General features: G+C 46.3%; 8 protein-coding genes across 8 annotated transcripts; 4 read left to right on the top strand and 4 right to left on the bottom strand.

Annotated features, from left to right (window-relative positions):
* Positions 1-198: 198 nt before the first annotated feature.
* On the top strand, positions 199-614 carry VTP01DRAFT_6179 (uncharacterized protein; the record flags this gene model as incomplete). Its single annotated transcript, XM_069385051.1, has 2 exons — positions 199-408; positions 474-614. 2 exons carry the CDS (start codon positions 199-201, stop codon positions 612-614), a joined length of 351 nt encoding a protein of 116 aa, XP_069242552.1.
* A 427-nt stretch (positions 615-1,041) lies between these two features.
* Positions 1,042-1,668, top strand: VTP01DRAFT_6180 (uncharacterized protein; the record flags this gene model as incomplete). Its single annotated transcript, XM_069385053.1, has 1 exon — positions 1,042-1,668. One exon carries the CDS (start codon positions 1,042-1,044, stop codon positions 1,666-1,668), a length of 627 nt encoding a protein of 208 aa, XP_069242553.1.
* Positions 1,669-2,255: 587 nt separating this feature from the next.
* VTP01DRAFT_6181 (uncharacterized protein) lies at positions 2,256-3,932 on the bottom strand (the record flags this gene model as incomplete). Its single annotated transcript, XM_069385054.1, has 5 exons — positions 2,256-2,787; positions 2,845-3,086; positions 3,152-3,325; positions 3,392-3,526; positions 3,582-3,932. The coding sequence occupies 5 exons, from the start codon at positions 3,930-3,932 to the stop codon at positions 2,256-2,258; spliced, it is 1,434 nt and encodes a 477-aa protein (XP_069242554.1).
* A 2,506-nt stretch (positions 3,933-6,438) lies between these two features.
* VTP01DRAFT_6182 (uncharacterized protein) lies at positions 6,439-8,944 on the top strand (the record flags this gene model as incomplete). Its single annotated transcript, XM_069385055.1, has 3 exons — positions 6,439-6,883; positions 6,983-8,681; positions 8,809-8,944. 3 exons carry the CDS (start codon positions 6,439-6,441, stop codon positions 8,942-8,944), a joined length of 2,280 nt encoding a protein of 759 aa, XP_069242555.1.
* A 239-nt stretch (positions 8,945-9,183) lies between these two features.
* VTP01DRAFT_6183 (uncharacterized protein) lies at positions 9,184-13,230 on the bottom strand (the record flags this gene model as incomplete). Its single annotated transcript, XM_069385056.1, has 16 exons — positions 9,184-9,190; positions 9,237-9,502; positions 9,596-9,913; positions 9,968-10,048; positions 10,111-10,455; positions 10,639-10,818; positions 10,878-11,021; positions 11,077-11,270; positions 11,327-11,416; positions 11,475-11,581; positions 11,636-11,799; positions 11,853-11,972; positions 12,032-12,136; positions 12,200-12,350; positions 12,424-12,482; positions 12,553-13,230. 16 exons carry the CDS (start codon positions 13,228-13,230, stop codon positions 9,184-9,186), a joined length of 3,009 nt encoding a protein of 1,002 aa, XP_069242556.1.
* Positions 13,231-13,426: 196 nt separating this feature from the next.
* VTP01DRAFT_6184 (uncharacterized protein) lies at positions 13,427-14,941 on the top strand (the record flags this gene model as incomplete). Its single annotated transcript, XM_069385057.1, has 5 exons — positions 13,427-13,642; positions 13,715-13,837; positions 13,909-13,996; positions 14,059-14,161; positions 14,221-14,941. The coding sequence occupies 5 exons, from the start codon at positions 13,427-13,429 to the stop codon at positions 14,939-14,941; spliced, it is 1,251 nt and encodes a 416-aa protein (XP_069242557.1).
* Positions 14,942-15,229: 288 nt separating this feature from the next.
* Positions 15,230-16,645, bottom strand: VTP01DRAFT_6185 (uncharacterized protein; the record flags this gene model as incomplete). Its single annotated transcript, XM_069385058.1, has 2 exons — positions 15,230-15,696; positions 15,760-16,645. The coding sequence occupies 2 exons, from the start codon at positions 16,643-16,645 to the stop codon at positions 15,230-15,232; spliced, it is 1,353 nt and encodes a 450-aa protein (XP_069242558.1).
* A 2,709-nt stretch (positions 16,646-19,354) lies between these two features.
* On the bottom strand, positions 19,355-19,636 carry VTP01DRAFT_6186 (uncharacterized protein; the record flags this gene model as incomplete). The annotated part of the gene is made up of 1 exon (XM_069385059.1): positions 19,355-19,636. One exon carries the CDS (start codon positions 19,634-19,636, stop codon positions 19,355-19,357), a length of 282 nt encoding a protein of 93 aa, XP_069242559.1.
* Positions 19,637-20,162: the final 526 nt, after the last annotated feature.

Genomic DNA, 20,162 nt, shown 5'->3' on the forward strand with positions numbered 1-20,162 from the left:
TGTGCAATTTTACTTGTGGATTAATGCGCCAACAATTTTTGAAAAAGCTGTAGTTACCAATCATGTAACTCCGAAAGTGAACTTGCGCATGAATGACGTCTAGCATGGGTCATTTCTTCTTTAATGTTCCAGCGAGCCAAAAAGATTTATAAATGCTCACTTGTTTGTTTTTTTCCCTCTACGTATCTTTATTCTGCCATGCTACCATCAACCTTGTCATCAAATTTGATTAAATTGCGCGCAGCTTTTTCCAGCAGGCCGCTCTTCATAATTTCTGCAAGGCGGATGTCGGCCTTTTCGCATATGTCTGACAACGACCCAGAAGTCCTGGAGAAAGAGAAGCAAAAGATGCTGCGACAGAGTGAAAAAGACTGGAATGAAAAGTTAGGATCAGAGAGCGAGGCAGCGGTATGATCAAAAACAGTTTCATTCAGATAGCTAGAGCGTCATGCTAATCGTTGTTTATATCACAGATCAAAGCAGACCAAACACAAGACAAGCCATTCAAAGAATTGCAAGAAGAGACAAAGCATAAACTGGAGGAAGAAGATGGACAAATCAAGGAAACTTGGGAACAGACTGTCAAGGAAACCATCAAACAACCTCAAGCATAAACTGAGTTCTTTTGCTTTTGCAAATAAAGCATATTGCAAGCCGGAAATGCATTTTCTCTTCTGAGCAAAGGTATCCATTTATCTGAGTGGAAAGTTAGATGGGACTACCATAGCAGGAGATAGCAAGCTTTTCACGGTGTCTCCTCGTGTGTGTAAAGGAATGCAAAAGTACGTTAGAATGATATCATGCATGCCCTCCAATGCGGAAGTCTTTTGCGAGCCTGTTGCTACAAGATGCAAACATATCTTTCCCCGAAACCGACTTTCAGAATAGCATTGTGAAAATATCGATGGTTGGGCTTTAGTCGTTTGATACAAGGATTGAATCTAGACTGGGCTACTTTTGATCACGATGGGCATTTTTAGCATTGAGGAGTTGATTGTCATACAAGCGTCCGACGATTGCATGTGTTATTGTCGGTGTCGGATGTCAGGAACCAGAATCCGGGGAACTCTAGAAAAACCACCATGCCCTTACACAGCAGCATACACAGAACTTAAAAACAAAACCTGCTTTGCCATGCAGTACAGTGAAGTCAACAATCTCGTAAAGATGGGCCATCTCCCTTCAATGTCCGAGACATTGCTCGACCGGCACCTGCAACGCGCTCAAACAGTAGGCTCGCCCGCGTTCGTTTCTTTCCAGGCTTATCCTGGAGATAGGCTTGCATCGGCGGCACTGGCAGCAGACACCGCAAGAAGAAGAAGGCAGCAGCGCACCAGCGGTAGCAATAATGATAATAAGAATAATAATTTGTCATCATCAGCAACAGCAGCCTCCTACCGCGCAACAACAAATCCCATTCTAGGCGTCTCCAGGCTCGTGCGCAGGCTCAGGAATAGTAGTAGTAGTCGGAAAAATGTCACATACTACTACCCATCTCCACCCGTCCAACCTCCACCACCGCAAACCATGCTACCTCCAACACCACCCTCGCCTTCTCGATATCTGCAGCAAGTAAAGCACCAACTGGATACTAACGAGGACTGGCACGGATTCATCGGCGACGGAAAATCCAGCATATGTGCCTTGCATAGCCTAGAGTCCATGTAAATGTCTCATGATTGATCCTGGAGATATTTTTTTTTCTCATGCTAACCCAGTGCCATGCAAAATGTAATAGTTCCGGCCCAAAACTCATAGCTGAACTCCAACAAGGCATTGAGCGTTTTAGATACCTTGTAGAAATGCAAGAGCGAACGATCCAGTCGTGCAGGGATGACATTTTTCACTATATGGAGAAGCTCAAAAAATTGGATGAGCAGACGGAGGTATATTATTCAACACCGCATATTTGGACGAGCAAGCACTAACCGCAACAAGGCATTGAACAGCGAGATTTCCCAAGTACGCACATTAGGGCTGCCGCAAATGGATCAGCATTATCAGGACTGCAGACAACGTATACCCCTTTTACTGAATTCCCGCCAGCAACACAAAAAGATTACAGGCAACATCGAGTTGCTCAAGAGAGGCACAGATGTAGATACCCGTTTAAACAAGTTGAGAATACTCATCTCACAGGCGCGAAAACGAGAAATAATGTGGAGCCGTATCAAGCATTATTCCCTGCCATTTACGTTAATCATGCTTGTCATTATTGCAATGTTGTGCCAGTTTTTATTAATGCATTATTATTATTAAACTTTGAGTGCTTGGACCGTTTTACCAAATCCAATGCCGATCCAGTCGGGCACTCCCTTGCTCCAGCACACAGAATTTATCTCGGAAACAGTCGAGTATGCCAAAAGTGGTTCATGGATTGACCGTGGTGTATGTAATGAGTAGCGTTGCTGTTGGTAGTGGGATGGCTGCTGCTGCTGCTGTGGCTGCTGTTGTTGATCTGTGCCGTGATTCACGTCCCAGACGAGTACTTGCCCGTCATCGCCGCCTGTACAAATGTGGCCGGCTTTTGTTGGAGACCAGCTGACACCATTGATGCTGCCCTGATGACCTTTTGTCAGCTCCACCACGGGTGTGCTTGGGTATCGGATATCAAGAATAAGCGCAGATGCAGAGTCCATGTGGAAAGTGGCAAGGAGGTTCGAGTTGGTACGGCAGAATTGCAGACGAAGTAGGGGACACGTTCCAGGGTTCATTACGGCTCCATTGCTGTTGATCGGTGTAGCGCTGGAGGGTGCTTCGTACAGAATCGTAGAATGCTCTAGTGATCTGTTTGCTTGTTTGTGAGACTCTACTTACGCTGCATGTAACGAGATTCCACCCTACCTCAAATCAAATAACCGTACGGATCCATCAGCTCCTACGCTGGCGAATATGTCTGCAGAGGTGTGCATGAATGCAACGTCGTACACGTCGCTGTCGTGTGCAATTAGCTGGGTCTTTGCTTGGTTTGTCTCCACGTTCCACACAGTGCACGTCGTATCAATGCTAGCCGTTACAATAAGCGACGGGTCTGTCTCGTTCCAGTCAAAGGATGTAAGAGGTGCGCAAAAATCGCTTTGTTTTATCTGCAGCGGTAATATCCTTGATTAATATGTATCATCGCAACCAATATCATGTCCAAAAAACATACATTAGCTAACTCTGCCTTTTTCATCAGTTGTTGCATGTAATAAGCTGGACTGTTCCGCCCACTGGAGCTGTTGATAGAGTTGCTAGTCGTGCCATATCTCGGATGGTCTACCAGCTCCCATATCCGCAGTATATCACCCGTTGTAGCTAATATATCCGTCTGTCGCGAGCTACCCTGCAATTGATGCAAGGCAAATCAGTATACAGATATTTTCCATTTGTTGCTTTCTCATCTTTATACCCTGAATGGTTCCCACAGGATTTTTGTTGTAGGATAGTACACATCTGCCTCAGCAGCTACCGTGAAATCAGGTGAATGTTGGTTAGGAGGATACATTGATCCTTCCAACGTGTCCGTTCTTGCAATTACTTGGATCTGTATATCTCGTCAGCTGCCGCCCTCCCATCTTGACGTTGGATTGTATGCATACCTTGTTGTTGGTCTCTTCTATGATACTTCCTATAGCCAGCCGATGCCCTCGTTGCTCTCCCGGCGTCTTGCACCAGTCGAGTGCATAGAGCGGCCACGGTGCGTCGTATTGGTACACTTGCTTGCTCTGAGGTGGTGGCGGCGGCGTGTACGAAGCTTGCTGCTGCTGCTGCTGTTGTTGCAGTTCGGTGGAGGCGTAAGGGTATTGGTGATGTCGAGGGCTTTCCATGGCAGCTGACGATGAATTATGCCGTTGATGGCGTGAAGGGACTTTGCGACCGTGGGTGTTGTTGATGTGATCGTTGAGTGGGACGTACTGGTTCTGGTCCTGTGGAGATTTCTTTGTTTGCATAGACGAGACTGGTATAAGCGCTGTTACTCGGATACGGACTAGCGCGCGCCCGCTCTTTGTTCTCGGACTCGGCGGCTAGCTGCGGGAGTGAAGGGGTTCAATTATGTCTTCCTCCACCTGCGTCACGCACCTCCAGACACGAAAGAAAAGCAAAGCTCACTTTGCTGTAACAGAATATCCGCACTTAATGAACAGGTGGATTCTCCCCTATTAATGCTGTAAAATAAATGAACAGGTTGATTGTGTCTTTTCCTCATTGATATAGATAGTCTAAATTCTCGCCTTGCTCATGGCTATAAAACCCACAGATAACTCCACTGTGTACTTTGAATACATCTCAGTTCTAGAGTATTACTACGGTCTTTGTATTTCTTTTGAGCATTTTCGAGTATTTTACACAGCGGCGTTTGTGGTTGTTGTACATAGGTTGGAAGAACTGTTTACACTCCTCTAAACACTATAAACGTCTGGATCATGCAACCATTATTGTTCTCACGCCTTGTACATTATTAGACATTTTGAGAAACGTACCATTGATCCAGAATGCCATGAGCATGTAAGCCTACAAATTTTTCGCTATAATAATTCCTGCGTGCGTATACGATGGATCAACGTTCATCAGCATAAGCACGGTGCAAGATACAGTTATCCAAATTCAAGTTTGAATCGAGAATGGAGATACAGCACTGCTGTGCTGTCTAAGATTCACCATCTGCGGCAAAACCAACGTCGCTTAGCAACACCATGCAAAGGAACCACGTTACACATGGATCCTGCTCTCCTGCTCCGTCTTTTTAAATGCAGCAACAGGGCAACTCCCCAGAAGGGGAGCTGCTTCGGTCGCAATAAGACGACCGGGAAGCTGAACGGGGCATGTTGCTCTCTCGCCGCGATAAACGGCGCATCCAAGTGTAGTAGCTCTCGGTTTCGTTTTGTTTTTTTGTCACGCTGTTTCTTCGTCAAGAATAACCAACCTTATTCAGCAGTCAAATTACGGCATTGCTCGACATTAATTGTGCTACTTTCTTGTCCAAGTCGAAGGGGAAAATCCCGAAAAGTGTAAAGAAAGTCATATGGATAGAATTTACGGTCTAATGTGCGTCCTTGATGAGACAGTACGGGAATATAGGCCTGCAAGTAATCTGGGACAAAGCGGCATCAAGCTTGTACCATATGCTGATTAAATCAAAACTTGCGATAATTGACTGCGATGGTACTTGTATCCGAATTGTCAAAAATAGCAACGGTAAATGTACTGCCTTCCTTGAGACATTACGCTAATCGTAATTAAGCAATCACAACAAGCAAACTTGTTTGCATGGTGCTGCAACTCAACGCTGTCGTTACAAGCAAACTAATAAGATCACAAGTGCGCCGGAGATTATGTGCACGCTAGAACACAGTAAAGATACATGGGCACATTCTTGCGATAGCAAAAGATACTGTGGCCACATCAGATCATGCCAGAGATTTGACTTATAGAGTTTCGGCGAATAATTTTGCTCGTGATCACGGTGAGCTCCATTGTTCATGTTTGTGTAGCCATGCTAAATAGCTAATTACTTTACTCGCAATATATACTCATTAACACATCGCATGATACCAAGTATATCCAAGTTCAAGGCGAGCTCCATTTGTTAGGTGAATTGTTGTTTGTAATTTGGATGTTGTGATTTCGCTTCATTCATTTTTTTTTCTATCGGCACACGGACCAGAGCTACTTTATTCCGAGCGGCGGGCGGGGAGTGGAGGCGCGCAAAAACTTTAGTTTCAATGCACAAAGAATAATTGTTCCATTTTGGCTTGCAGCAACAACCATCGGCGGCGAGTCAAGCGTGCATGGATCTTTTAATCACCTTGGATACGATCGATCACAAGGACTGGACTGTTGTGATAGATCAATATCATCGCTGATGATGACATGATTTACCATTCCAAACATTAACAAGTATCACATTGATTTTATACTGGAATGTTTGGATTAATCTCCATCCACGATATGGTATGATTTCTAAATTTAAATGCGTTTACGGCCGTTCAAATAGAACGAAAAGAAGAGAAAATAGAAAAGAAGCGCATACTTACAGCAAGAAATCCATGTCCAGGGCAGCTGCGTATCTGACATTTAAGGGTAAGGAACTCATGCCCATTAGTCTATCTCAGCCCGCCGATCAAAAGAGACTTGCTCCGGCACGTCGCAAGACCCCCTTTCCCCCCTTTGACACGCACGAACGGGCTTCACATCAGGGATGCGCGATTCAAGTGGCGAATAGTTAACTACTTTGCTTGGCTCTCCACCATGACGTCAGAAACAGGCTTTCTAACACGCAAACAAAGCAGCTTTTTTCAGCTGCTTGGTGCGGCAACGACTAGATGTGTTACATGAAAAGTCTGTGGACAGGACAAAAATCCAGGAGGTCTCCCACAACGCATCACACATCCCTTTTTTCCCTTCTTCTTCTCTTCCCTTTCTCCACCTTTCGTCTTTTTCTTTTCCCCATCCTCCATGTCAGTCCGAACTGAATCTCGACCTTCACGAATACCGTCGTTAGCCGATAAAGAGAAAGGCGCTGCTCTGGGGGCGGCTCGAAAACGAAGCATCACAATGACCAGCAACGTTGCCCGTCCTAATTTCTTGACCTCCGATGCACGTCGGTCGTCCATTGCTCATGGTGCCGAGCGGCAGCAGCAATCGCCTCTCAAAGCAACGAGACGATTTTCTGCCATGATGATACGCCGCCCGTCAAAATCGAGTAGCACCAGCAGTTCCACGACGACGGCCAGTGACCGCACGGGTAATGTGGAACCGCAGCCTCCTCCTGGAATGTCTAGGCGTCAATCGATCACGCGAGCAACAGCATCCAGTCTCGCTAAAGTGGTCCCCTCCTCCCTACATCGTCGCAACAGCATGAATTCGGAAATGCTCTTGCCCACAGTAGCGAAATCAAATGGTAAGTTGGAAATGAAAAAAGGAGACAGTCAGATGCATAACAATGCAGAGTGCAAAAAAGAAAGTAACGAAAAAACTGCTTCTTCTTGTGACATCAAAGGTGCTCCTCTTGCAAATACCAGCAACAATGCAAACCATAGATGGTCACCGCTTGTAGACATGCTTCGTCCTTCCACGTCGGCGCCTAGGCGACGGAAACAATCCATGACAACAACGGCTGCTGCCGCGGGACCAGTTGCCTCGGTAGAGTCAAAACTGGCAATATTGGCCAACAAGGAACGACGCACATGCCTCCCTCCGCCTGCTGCTGCTGTACAACAGCTTTCGCCAGCAGCACCACCATCCAGTAAGGCGTGTGACAAACAACAACAACAACAACAACAACAACCACCCCGGTCTGTTTCGAATACACCGGAAGCACATCCGCCGGCGCCGGCGCCTCGCAAACGCTCAGTGCAGGACAGTAGTGATATTTCCACAAACAGTCTCGAGTCACGCCGGAGCAGCATCTGTAGCCTGCGCAACAATGGCAGCAGCAACAACAATAGCAACGCGGCGAATTGCCAACATCCTCTAACTCCTGTCACGCGTCGGTGTGCTGCATGCCCCGCGCATTCACAAAAGAACTTGTCTCGCTCAAGCTCCATGTACGATGTGGCTGCATCCTCTTCACGACGACTCTCCAAAGTTCCCGGGATCGAATCATCGTCCGTTGCAAACGAGAATGATCACAGCCCTCCGCACACACCCATCCCATCCATAAGACGAACCAGCGTCGCGACACCTGACAGCAGCAGCGGCGATGATGCCACGTTGCTTCCCTGGGCCACAGCTGCCGCAACCACCGCTGCCACGTTGACGGCGGCATCCTCGTGCAACAACACCAAACTCCTTTCAGCATCATCATCCACTAAAGCAGCTGCCACAGCTGCAGCAGCCGCAATCGTAAGTGCAGCGGCGGCGGCAGCGGCAGCGGCAACCTCCAGCAACAACGGCGCGTCCGGAAACCTGAGTAAAGAATGGCAGCAACTGATGCGGCAATGTATCGATCACGCACAAAGGCTAGAGTTATTCGCCCAAGGATTTGTACCATCTGAGCAACAGGAGCAACAGCAACAGCAAAACAGCGCCGCCTCCAATAAACAATTAGCAGTTAGCAAGAAGAATTCCCCTCAGCTGAAAGAACTTCAAGCATTGCTGCAAACACAACGCAGCATGCTCGACCAAATCTTGAATGGCAGTCCAACAATCAAGCAGGACCCGCTCCTCTCACCACCTCCCTCTCCCACCCAGCAAGTGGCTCCCACCAAATCCGGGACGAAGCAGTCGTCCTCTTCATCCACCACCACCGCCAACGCCAACGCCAACGCCGCCGCCGCTGCACCGTCCGTATCATCCTCATCGACCAGCTCATCATCATCGTCGTGGCTGGAGGACAACGTCTTAAAGTTTAGATGGAACGTGAGCCAGCTTGTCGGTGGCGGTGTGGGCACCGGTCAGATCATTGGTTGCGATGCAGGGCCAGACGGGCAGCCAAGCACCGTTACAATAGCAGGCATCGGGGTCACGACCGAGCCATCGCTGCTTCCATCTCATTTGCAACACTCTGCATTGGACGGCGTTTACTATCAGCACTATGTGCTGCACATTGAACAGCAACAGAGGGAGGAGAAGTTCACGCTGCTCAGTAGCAAGCACTGGGTCCCCGACGATCAAGTGAAAAAGTGCGAGTTTACGTGCGACTCGCACAGCTGTGACACCGAGTTTGCATGGTACGCACGGAGACACCATTGTAGAAGGTAAGTTTTAGGGGACGGAAAAGAATGAGATTGAGAGGAGGAAGAGGATGCCGTAATGTTTAGGATCACGAGGACGTGTTTGCACATTGGGTTTCTGACCATGGTTCTACGCACCCCACCCCACCAGATGCGGCCATGTCTTTTGCAACGTTCACAGCAGTAATCGTCTTGCCTTGTTTGACAATCAAACCGCTCGCGCAGAATGGTCGCGAGTGTGCGATACCTGCTTCTATGAACTGATAGGCCCATCCTTGGCAGATTAATCCCCCCCAAACACCTTCAGTTCTTCTTTGTATACCACCCATCCACCGCTACTAATACATATACATGCACATAAATCATCGTCGTTATCATATATGCTAGATGGTTTAGTAATAATTCTCCCCCTCTTTTTTTTTTTTTTTACTACAATTGAACGCAGTATCCGAAGATCATTTTTAAATGTTTCCATTTCTAGCTCCATGGCTCGTTGTCGTTGTCTACGCGTCCGAACGAGTTTCATTTAGTCTCTGCAACTTATGGGTTTTAGAACGATAATAACAATAATAATAATACCTATTCTTTTCCTTGATCTCCTCTGGCACAGAAGTCTCGTATCCAGGTTTGTTCATGCGATCCGCAAGCTTTTTCATGTCTCGGTCTAGTTTCGTCAGCTTTTGTTCGAGCTGCTTTTGCTTTTGGTCAACGATCGATTTCAGGTCTGCACCGCTGGCAGTCGCACGCTCCAACTGTGCTCTGACAATCTGTTCACTCGGTACCAAGATCTTCAAGTTTTCGTTGACAGCACGGATAGTGTAATCTTGCGTTGTGGTGGAAATAGCCTTTTTTTGTTTGCCGTTTTCAAGGGGAAGGTGGAGGGATGGTTAGCAATGCGCGCACTTTTGCTTTGCAGTTGTTTCAGGGTCCTCACTCACCTCGGAAGATTCGGAAAGGATTTGGAGATTGGACGCCTTGATGAATGATTTTACATTGTCAACGTACATGAGGAGTGGTTCTAAAATCTTGGGATCGATGCAGATGATATTAAATGGGAGCTCCTTGGAGACGCTAATTTGATGACTTTGTCGAAGAGATCGGGATGCGTGAATGATGGATAGAACCACCCTAAAGTGTTGCTCGATTTTTTCGTTGTACAGATGAGATGTGTGTTTCATGTCGGGATACTTTTCAAGCATGATGGATGGTGCTGATCTTTGTACGGGTATATGCTTGCCTAGCTCTTGCCAGAGTTCCTGCTCATTGTGTTAAGTAACTGCTTGGAACATCACATTGGTCAATTAAGGTACCTCTGTCACAAACGGCATGAATGGATGCATCAGTTTCAATGAAACATCCATGCAAGTGTACAAGATATTCAAAGTGGATGCCTGTGTAAAAATATCTTTCGTTAATCCTGTTGTGTCTCATCTGTAGACAATCATTTTTTCACCTTTTCACTTTGCGGCAAATCAGGGCTATTCAATGCAGCTTTTGAAAACTCTACATAGACGTCACAGACATCTTCCAAGATGAACCTTCTAGCTGCATCAGCTGCCTCGTGCAGTCGATAATTTTCGAATCCAGCGTGACACTTTGCAACGGTGTCTGCCATGCGGGACAGGATGAAACGGTTTACCAAAGACAAGTTTTCGGGTGTTTGAGATAGGTCGAACGAGGGCGAGGTAAATCCGGCGGCTTTGAACCGTCCAAAGCCAAATTTAAACATGTTCCATATCTTGTTGCAGAAGTGTGAAGTCTGAATGACATTGGAAATATCAAGGTTTATCTGCCGGCTCTAGTTACAAGGAGTTAGCACGTTGGAGTATAGGCCAGATCGCAGTAAAAGGATCACTTGCCTGCTGCGTATATGCGATAAGTGCCAGACGTAACGCGTCCGTGCCGCATGGCGGAATACCCTTTGGATATTCCTTTTCGAGATTTTTGACACTCCTGTGTAAAAGCAGTTACATCAGTAAACAGCATCTTTTCCGTATAACCGTCTCATTCTTGGCACTTGCGTTTTGATTTCCTTGGCTGGAAGATTACTGTTCCTGACGTTTTCCTTCATGGTATCCAGGCTGACGCCTTCAATGACATGCAGGGGATCAATAACGTTGCCTAGCGATTTAGACATTTTACGGCCCTGGGCGTCACGGACCTGATGCATATCACTGTTAATTTGGGAACCATCACAGCCAGACCTTTTTTAGATATTACCATAGCATGCAAAAAAATGTTCTCAAATGGCGGTTGTTTCGAAAAATAGTTTGCGAGCATGGCCATTCTTGCAACCCAAAAGAATAGAATGTCGTAGCCAGTCTCCATCAGTTGCAAAGGATACTTTGCCTGCTCAAAAAAGAGCTTACGAGTAAGAATATAAGGCTCTTGGCGTAAAGCATTCCGTTTTACACTGTACCGGTGCAGGTTCGTTAGGTTGTCCTGTCCATCCAAGAGCAGATAGCGGCAGCAAGCCGGAGGAAAACCAGGTATCCAATACGTCCTCATCCTTGACGAGCTGGAACGGTGTACTCTTGTCTAATCCCCGCTTTTGCAACAGCTTTGTTGCCTCCTCCTTTGCACTAGCTTCATCCTTGGCAGCAACCCAGAGTTCTACATGGTAGTGAGCAAATAAATTCCGTATAAGTAGTTGCATATATTTGCATTACCTTCGGAGACATCGGGCACCTTTACTTGATAGGCCGGAATCTCGTGTCCCCACCAGAGCTGGCGCGAGATACACCAATCTTGGATATTACCTAATTTAATAAATTGTCAGCATAAATTTAATTTAGGGCTCTTTGCTCCAAAACATACCCATCCATCGGTACCAATCTTGTGTGTGGGAAGAGGGATGTATACTCATGGCACCGTCCTCGACCTGTTGCCGTGCTGTCTGCGCCAACTCTCCGCACCGAACGTACCTATTCATCTCGTATCAGTATATGCATAGTTGCATCTTACACCGATACACTTACCATTGAGGCTGTAGAAGCGGTTCAATGACATCCCCTGATCGCGAACAAAGAGCGACTCTCATTGCGTGCTTTTCATCTTTGCCCTGGTAGCTTCCGACTTGTTTCAATTTTTCCACAACAATATCTCGTAAATCGAATCGATCAAGACCCTGCATTGTGAAGACCTGTTAGTAAAGAAGAGACAATCTTCCTAGTAGAATTGGATTCCAAACCGTACAATCCATTCAGGTACTCCACCGAATTCATTCAATCGACCCTTCTTGTCGAAAATGCTCGTGATAGGTAAATTGTGTCGGCGAGCGCAAGCGTAATCATTTGGATCGTGAGCAGGCGTGATCTGTTTCCGCGATTTTCAGTATATTACAATTATTGTATTCTCATACTTCAGATACTCACCTTGACAGCACCAGTGCCAAAATCCATGTCAACCAATTCACGGTCGCAAACGATGGGGATCTCCTTTTTGAGAATCGGATGGACCAATTTCTTACCATGCAAATTCTTTTAGAAAATCAGCAGTTAGCAGTAAGCTTTCGCACAGATCATTAGCGTTGGAGTATATACCTTGTATCTCTCGTCGTCAGGATGGATAGCAACGGCGCAGTCACCTAGCATGGTTTCTATGCGAGTAGTGGATACAATGAGATGTTTGACTCCGTTCGGATCAGGATCCGCGACAGGATATGCAAACTGATGCAAGACACCAAATTCAACGCTTTCAAAAGTTTAAAAAGTTTATGCATTAAATTTTGTTAAAGTCGACGTTGAAACAGTGTTCTCTCTCTTACCCCTTTGGTCGTCCAGGCACAGGCAAGATCGTTTTGCCCTCGATTTCTTTGTAATCCACCTTTGATTGATGAGAGAGCATCTCAGCACCATAGCAGAATCGGTATATATTCCGCGGGACCGTTGATTACCTCGATGTCCGAAATGACCGTCTCCAGGGCGCAGCACCAATTGACAAGACGAGTATCGCGGTATACAAGGCCGTCCTTGTACAGTTGAATGAATGCATTTTGCACAGCTTCGGAACGCGATTTATCCATGGTGAAGAACACATTGTCCCAATTGACGGATGCGCCCATCCGTCGCATTTGATTCAAGATACGGTCGCCATATTTCTGCCGCCACTTCCAAATCTCAGCGACAAATTCTTCTCGACTCATATCATGGCGAGTTAACTGACGTTCTTTCATGAGCATTTTCTCGACCACGGATTGCGTGCCGATGCCGGCGTGGTCGGTTCCTGGAATCCACTCGACGTTGAATCCGTTCATACGGCGGTACCGCACCAATGCATCCTCGATACTCAGCGTGAGCGCATGTCCAATATGCAGCGAGCCGGTGACGTTAGGCGGAGGAGTGATCACTGTAAAGTTCTTGTTATCGTCGGTTGATCGCGCAGTAGCAGGTTTGAAGAAACCCTCGCGCTCCCACCATTCGTACCACCCTTGCTCAACTGCTTTGGCATCGTACGCTGTCAAGAATGGTTTGTTGGGACGATCGGCAGCTGCGCGCGCTGTTGTGTGCAAATGAGTGAGTAAAAGCCGTGGCCGGCACTGCAACGTTGACTTCCTCGTCAAGATCCGAAGCATTGTTGCTGGCTCGCGGGTGGTAGCTGACACAACTTGCCAGGGCTCGCCGCTCGCTCGTTCCCCCCAGTGAACACAGCCACTGCCGCGGGAAGGATGAACCCTGAATTCAATTACGTAAGCAAAGGTGTTGCTCTGGACACAAGCTCGGACCTGTCGACTCCCACGACTTTCGTTCTCTGCTTGGGACTCTTGGGGCATGCCAGTCGCGCAAACAAGTACACCGTTGCTACCTTTTTACTCGGCCAGAATCAAGGACGAGCTTTGTGTTGCCATGGTTGGCAAGCGCGTCAGCGAGCTGAGGACACCATCGCTTGTCATCAACACAAGCATAATGAAACGCAACTGCGATGCTCTCGCTGCCATTACAGACAAGTTTAATGTCAAGGTCCGCGTACACGTAAAAACGCACAAGGTGGGTGGATCACAGCTTGAGAAAATACTACCATGCAGCTAAACAATCGAGGTTTCTTTTTATTTGTTGTAGACCATTGAAGGTGCCGAATTGCAGCTTAAAGGCGCAAAGACGTCTGCCATTGTCTGCTCTACGATGGCTGAAGCTCAGGCATTCTGTCATAGTCGTTTGGTTTCCGAGAACATCCTAAAGGAGGTAATTCGCATTGGTTGACTGTAAAGAAAAATGGACATGTAAATGTTAATTACCTGCGTGGTGATTTTAAGGTTCTGCTCGGGTTTCCCATAACTCCCGATAAATTTAGCGACGTTTTTGTGCTAGCAAGCAAAGTAGAAAAATTCCAAATATTTTTAGGTAACGGGTGATTAAAGGACAACGCGACTCTAAAAGTGAACCTCATTATTCCCGCTCGGCAGATCGCCTGGAAACATTAGACGCGCTCGAGAAATACCACGCAGAGCATATCCTCGACAACAGCAAGAAAATTTATGCTTTTATCAAAGTAGATGCAAACTATCAGTAAGAACATTTTTAAAGACAGCGCTGTACACATCGTTGAGCTTCTGGCATATTATTAGCCGCGCAGGAGTTCCGCTTGATACCCATTACAGCCAGTCGCTTGATCTTGCGAAACGGCTCGCGGCATCCAGCTGCATTGAATTGCAGGGACTGTACTGCCACGCAGGACACTCATACAACGCACGTACTCCGGATGAAGCGTTGCGATATCTGCAAGAAGAATGTATGATGGCACGTGCTTTCCAGACCATGTTTCGAGACGAAGCCGGTGTGGATATACCCTTTGTCTCCATAGGCGCCACGCCTACAGTTCTCGCCATCCTTGCCACCAACGATTCGTCAAAAGTGGCCGCTGCGCTTGAGGGTATCGCGGAAGTACACGCCGGTGCATACACCTTGTTAGATCGACAGCAGGTGGCCACAGGTCTTGTGCGATACGCAGACGTCGCTGTCCGCGTAGCCTGCCGTGTAGCAAGCGTGTATCCTGATAGAAACACAGCACTCATTGATGGAGGTGCACTCGCTTTCTCCAAAGACTCGGCGCCTCAAGGTGGATTTGGTGCGGTTGTTTCCAATGAAAAACAGATCGTGCTGTTGAAAAAAGTTTCTCAAGAACACGGTATCCTCGACACTTGCGAAAATCTGTCCATCGGCCAGGTGCTCCAGCTTGTGCCGAACCATTGCTGCTTGGCATGCGCGAGCCATTTATTCTACCTGATTGTGGAAAACGATCAAGATGACACTGTAGTAGATGTATGGGTACCCGTACGTGGTTGGTAGTGGAATAAACAGAAAGAGAACAGGGAATTTTTTTATTCACGTTTTTTGCGGGTGAGTGGGAGAGAGAGAGAGCAAGATCCATTCCTTTTTTCTTTTATCTTGTGTGATGAGGGGAGGGGACTATGTGCGTGCGTGTGTGTGAAAAGATGTTGCAAAGAAAGAAAGATAGAAAGATAGACAGTTAGAGGAGAACAAGTTTAAAGTCGTAACTGAGGGTGACAGAGACAAGAGAGAGAGGGAGCGAAAAAATAGAAAAAAAAAGAGAAGATAAGAAAGGGGTAATTTCGATTACAGGAAGAAATGGGTGTATTGACGGCTGTCGACGTGGACTTCCATGTCTGTCAACTTGTACTCATTAAGCTCCTGCTTGATTTTCATTGCCAGCAATGGAGTCAGTCTCTGACACGTAGCGTTGCTGTCGCAGCGGCGATCGTATTCAGAAGCAGCAAACGTCTCGTGCACCTGGATTGTTGGGCAGAACTGGAGTTTGCGTGGTCTGTCAGGAGCAAAGGAAGCATTGGTGACGGTTGTCAGGGAGCTAGTCGAGGACGATGCAGCGGGCTTCAAGCGCGGCGAACCATGCAATGGTAAGCCATAATGCAAGCCGACAGACGGCGGAGGAGCCATATCATCATCAGCAGCAAGTTGATGTTGTCTATTGGAGGACGCCGAGGATGTCGACGGGGTTGGAGATGGTAAGACATCGTGGCCAAGGAAGCGTCGCGGGGAATCTGAAGCTGTCGAGCTAGATCGTCCTATAAAGAATGAATTGTTATTAAATTTGATTGTTTGCAGGAGTCAGCTCTATATTTGCTTACCTTTCATGATAGGACGCTGTGCAGGTTGGGTATTTGTATCCACTCGAAGAGCAGGGCGTTCTGATCTCTTTTGTTGCGCCATCTGTCGCAAATCGCCAGATGATAACCGTTTCTTTTGCTTTTGAGATTTTTGTTGAGGGTTCGCTGATGCAGCTGGAGGAGGGGGAGCAGCGGCAGCAGCTTGCGGTTCTTCCTGTTGCTGTTGTTGTTTTTGGAACAGCCCAGAAAGTGTCGCAAACGATCTTCGTCGCGTGGGCATGCCACGTCGCTGCTGCTGCTGCTGTTGCTGCTGTTGTTGCTGTTGGTGCGCAGCTACACCTTCGGTCTCGTGCACAGTGGCCAGTGACACATTCGATCCATTCTCGGACGCCAGCGAGCCCAGTCCATCCTTGGATGATGAAGAGCGGAGATGGCTCATGCTAAATACCTTACGTAAACGCTTCGACAGCGATAGTTTGGTGTTGATAGACATGTTAGAACGAATGGAGAAGTTGGAGACGCCGGAGGAGACTGATGTGATGGAAGAGCGTCGGCCAGAATCGAGAGACGGCGCAGGCGAAGGCGCAGAGCTAGCGGTGGATGATAAAGACGGAGGACGGGTCATAAGAGGCGGTGGTGGAGGTTGCTGCTGCTGCTTGGACATCTCACGACGATGCTGTTGCTGTTGCTGCATCAATAAGGCAGCACTCCGTGTATGCTGGTTCCCACGACTGGGCGTTGAGGATGATTTTTGTACCTGGATCGGCATTTCTTTATGGTTACTGTTGCTGCTGGAGGTACGCGGTCGCGCAGCCCGACTGCGGTGGTGTTGCTGCTGCTGCTGCTGCTTGGACTGTTGTTGCTGATTATGTGCATAGTAGTAGTATGGTTGTTGTTGAAATTCCATGCTTTGTGAGTATGTCCATGGATCCTAATAAGAGAAGTTTCCATTTAGCTTGAATTCATTCTTACAAGGAGATGGGTGATAAACCAAAGGAAAGGGAGCACGATGGTTATAAAAATAACCTTCCTTGCCTAAAATGGCAGGTGTCCTGGCACTTCCCAGTTCCTTCTGGAAATGTATATACTTGCCTGATCCATACGCAGTTTGGTGTTAAGAAAGCTTGCGAGAGCAGCGTCTTCAGCGGGCTTCCTCTGTTGCGATTCTTGTTGGGGACGCACGGCGGTGACGTGGCTTTGTTGCTGTATCAAGGCTGCCATTATTATATCTCAATGAACGGAGTAGAATGAAGGAAAGGTGCAAGTAATAGTAGTAGAAGCTGATGAGAGTGTAGGTTGCGGGTGTGTATTATAAGCGGTTGCGAGGCGCGAAAGGAGAAGAAAAGGAAGAAAAGAAAGTGAGAGAGGGTGTTCGTGTTTGACGTGATATGATTGTACAGAGTATAAGAGAAGCGTAGGCTGTGTATGTACAGATAACAGGAATATATTAGCAGCCGTTGATAGGTAAAGTAGTTAGAAAGCAAGAGAAAGTCTGTGTTGCATCAAAGTTGTGACGAAAGAAAAGAGTAGAAGCAAAGGAGAAAAGAAAGTGAAGGGGTGGGGCAGGAGAAAGCAACAAAAAAGTTGCTCACGTTGCACACGAGAAATGTTATTCCATTTGATGGTGCATGGCGAAGCCGCGCCGCTTGAAAATCAGGACTCCTTAAAGCTCTAAAAGATTTGGGTGCCATTCGTAAAAATGGAAAGGTCAACTTTGAAACTCTCTTTTTAAACGTAGCGCCTGTAGCTTTCTTTGCTCGTGTGATTTTTATTGTTACTGCACTGCAAACACGCGTAGCCGACGCGAGTGTAGGAGCCCACTTTCTCTCGCTAGCATTCTTCTGAGATACAAACAAAAGCATAAAGAGCCAATATATCTGTTACACTACTCCTGTATCGGGCCCTCGCTGTGTGAGAGCCATTATCATTACCTTAATTTAAATAAATATCACTACAAAATCGAGTGAATCGTATAAACTGCTACGAAGAATATATTAGCAATGTGGATAAACGGGCAGATCAACAATAGACATGCAAAAATAACACTGTGGCAGCACCCTTTTTTCAGGAACGCCTGCTTCAACGCGTACACGACGGTATATCCAAGATGAAGTTCTGTCACGTCGTATGACAACCAAGATCTACATCAAACAGTATGCGAGATCAACATGTGTACCCCGTCAATGATATAGGTTTTAGCAACATCGTATTTCCACTCCTCAAATGCAATGCACGACTTAGAAAACTGGATATTCTATTTCATTGTTGCTGATACATTACAGTTATTAGCTGCAAGGTACCAAACTTAGCATGGTCAAATGGAGATAGACAATAAATAGAACTTCTCATCAGTGGCATGTACAGAGTTTTCGGAGTTTCTGGCGCCCTCGTAGTAAAAATATGGCACTCTTGTGGAAAAATTTTGGGCGCATTCGAAAAAAATGTCGCGCTATAAGTTCTCAATTTTCCCTTCTTTTTCATTACTATGTATAAAGCTTATAGCCTTGTGGTAAATTAGCAAACACCAACAGTCCTTCCATGCAGCTGTAGATCCTCGGGGATATGACAACGGCAATTCCTTTTTGTTGTTTGATGAATTTTTTTCTGGTGCGACCACAAGGTCTGCATCATTGCAGTTTCTGAATTTATCTATTTATTTATTTTATGTATGAAGAGTTTATTCATGGCAAAGCCATGTTAAATTTAAATAATTACAAGCTATTGAAGGCTAATTCTTTGTTCAAAGACGAAATTAAAGATGAACATCTACTGTTTCTGAACTTAGATGCCCATGGTGTCAGAAGACTGACACGGAAATCCTTGCGGGTTAACGTTTCTAAATCCAAACCGCCGAGTGTCAACTGTGGACAATGTTGCCAGGAGAAATGATCACCAGATTGCGAAGAGGACGTTTGAAAATGGCTGAAGTTGCCAGTAACCATCCAAAAGATCCACCGCAAATGTTTGTACTTTATGTCATTCGAAACGATTTTTAAAACGGAAAGTGAAGTCGAAGAGTCGAGTTTACAGGTGTGATTAGCGGGCACCGATCAAGCGCAGTTACTACTCATCGCCGTGCTGTTCATGTCGTAAGACAATGCAACTTGGAATTCCGAGTGACTCTCTTCTTGTCGCAGTTCATCATCCACTATTTACTGTTCTCCAACTAGGTCCTACAGGATGCTCAGTTAGTCTTCTCATCAGTTGCAGTTCCAGAATCAAATAATTACCTGCAGACGAGCGACGAGCTCAAAGATCTGCAATCAATTGTAGCGCTCTTGATAATGGACTGGGATGTTTGCTATACGTCTTTCTTCCAGGACAAATTTCTTGTCATGATTCATCGACAGCACCGACAAAGTTAGGGTCTTTTTTATCGTATGGACGCTGATGGCTTTGTAATGCGTGAACGTAGAAAAACGCGCAAAAACGCGCGTTACAAAGCTTATAAGCTTTTAAAATAATAATCGATGTAAGCGACTCGAGAGTTTTGAGGCTGTCGCGGAATGTGTGCTGGAGATCCTCTCTCATGCCTCCACAGGAGGATTATACGATTAAACTTTTATCGTCCATGACGCCGACGACTGTTGCGTAACCTACTACGCCGTTTGCGTAATTAGGCGTTGAAGATTGTAATAAAAAATACGCTGTTGATTGCATTGATTCGCGCTTGATCCTTATCCGAAATGATGACACTGGGTATGATCGTAGACTGTCTATTTTCGTACACCATTGCTGACAGCTTTCGAAGAACCCAGGTATAGGAACCAGCTTTTCCGTTTGATATCCAAGCAACCGCAACACCAAAAGTAGCAAGCCGATGACCATTAAGTCCAATATTGACTACCGACGATGTTAACCTAAGGAAGCTTGTATATGTTGGTCTTGAACGTGGCATCAATGATCAGAGCTTTGATAAACGACGAGCACGCTGTATGCAGTTGTCATGAATGAAAAAGAAAGATATTACATGACCTTTGTCGTCAACTTTATATGCGAAATGGTATCCAGCTGATTCCAGTTTCATGATGAATTTTCGCATATCTTTGGTGTCGCTGTATGCCAATCCATCAAAACGTCGATGGATATTGGAGATATCCTTGCGATAATCTGGATATCAGGATAACGAGCGTTGATAGTATCGACAATAGCCTTGTTAATAGCATTTTGCTCCAACGTTGTAAAGCAAGCTCCAATTGTTCATCCATTTTTTCTATGAGCTGCATATGTTGAAAGTAATTTCGCGAGTGGATGATTATGCTGGTTATGCATCTTCTCCAGAACCCATTGATTGTTAGGTTTTCTACGTTTGAATTGGTAGAAGCAGTTGCAGTATCCTTCATTGTGTCTCTTTGATGTGTTTTTTCCCTTCCTCTTCTTTTTCTTCTGTCACTGAAGTCTTCTCATTGACCCTTCTAGTTTTA

This window comes from Rhizomucor pusillus (genome assembly GCF_041956525.1).
Source record: "Rhizomucor pusillus strain CBS 183.67 unplaced genomic scaffold VTP01scaffold_3, whole genome shotgun sequence".
NCBI lineage: Eukaryota > Fungi > Mucoromycota > Mucoromycetes > Mucorales > Lichtheimiaceae > Rhizomucor > Rhizomucor pusillus.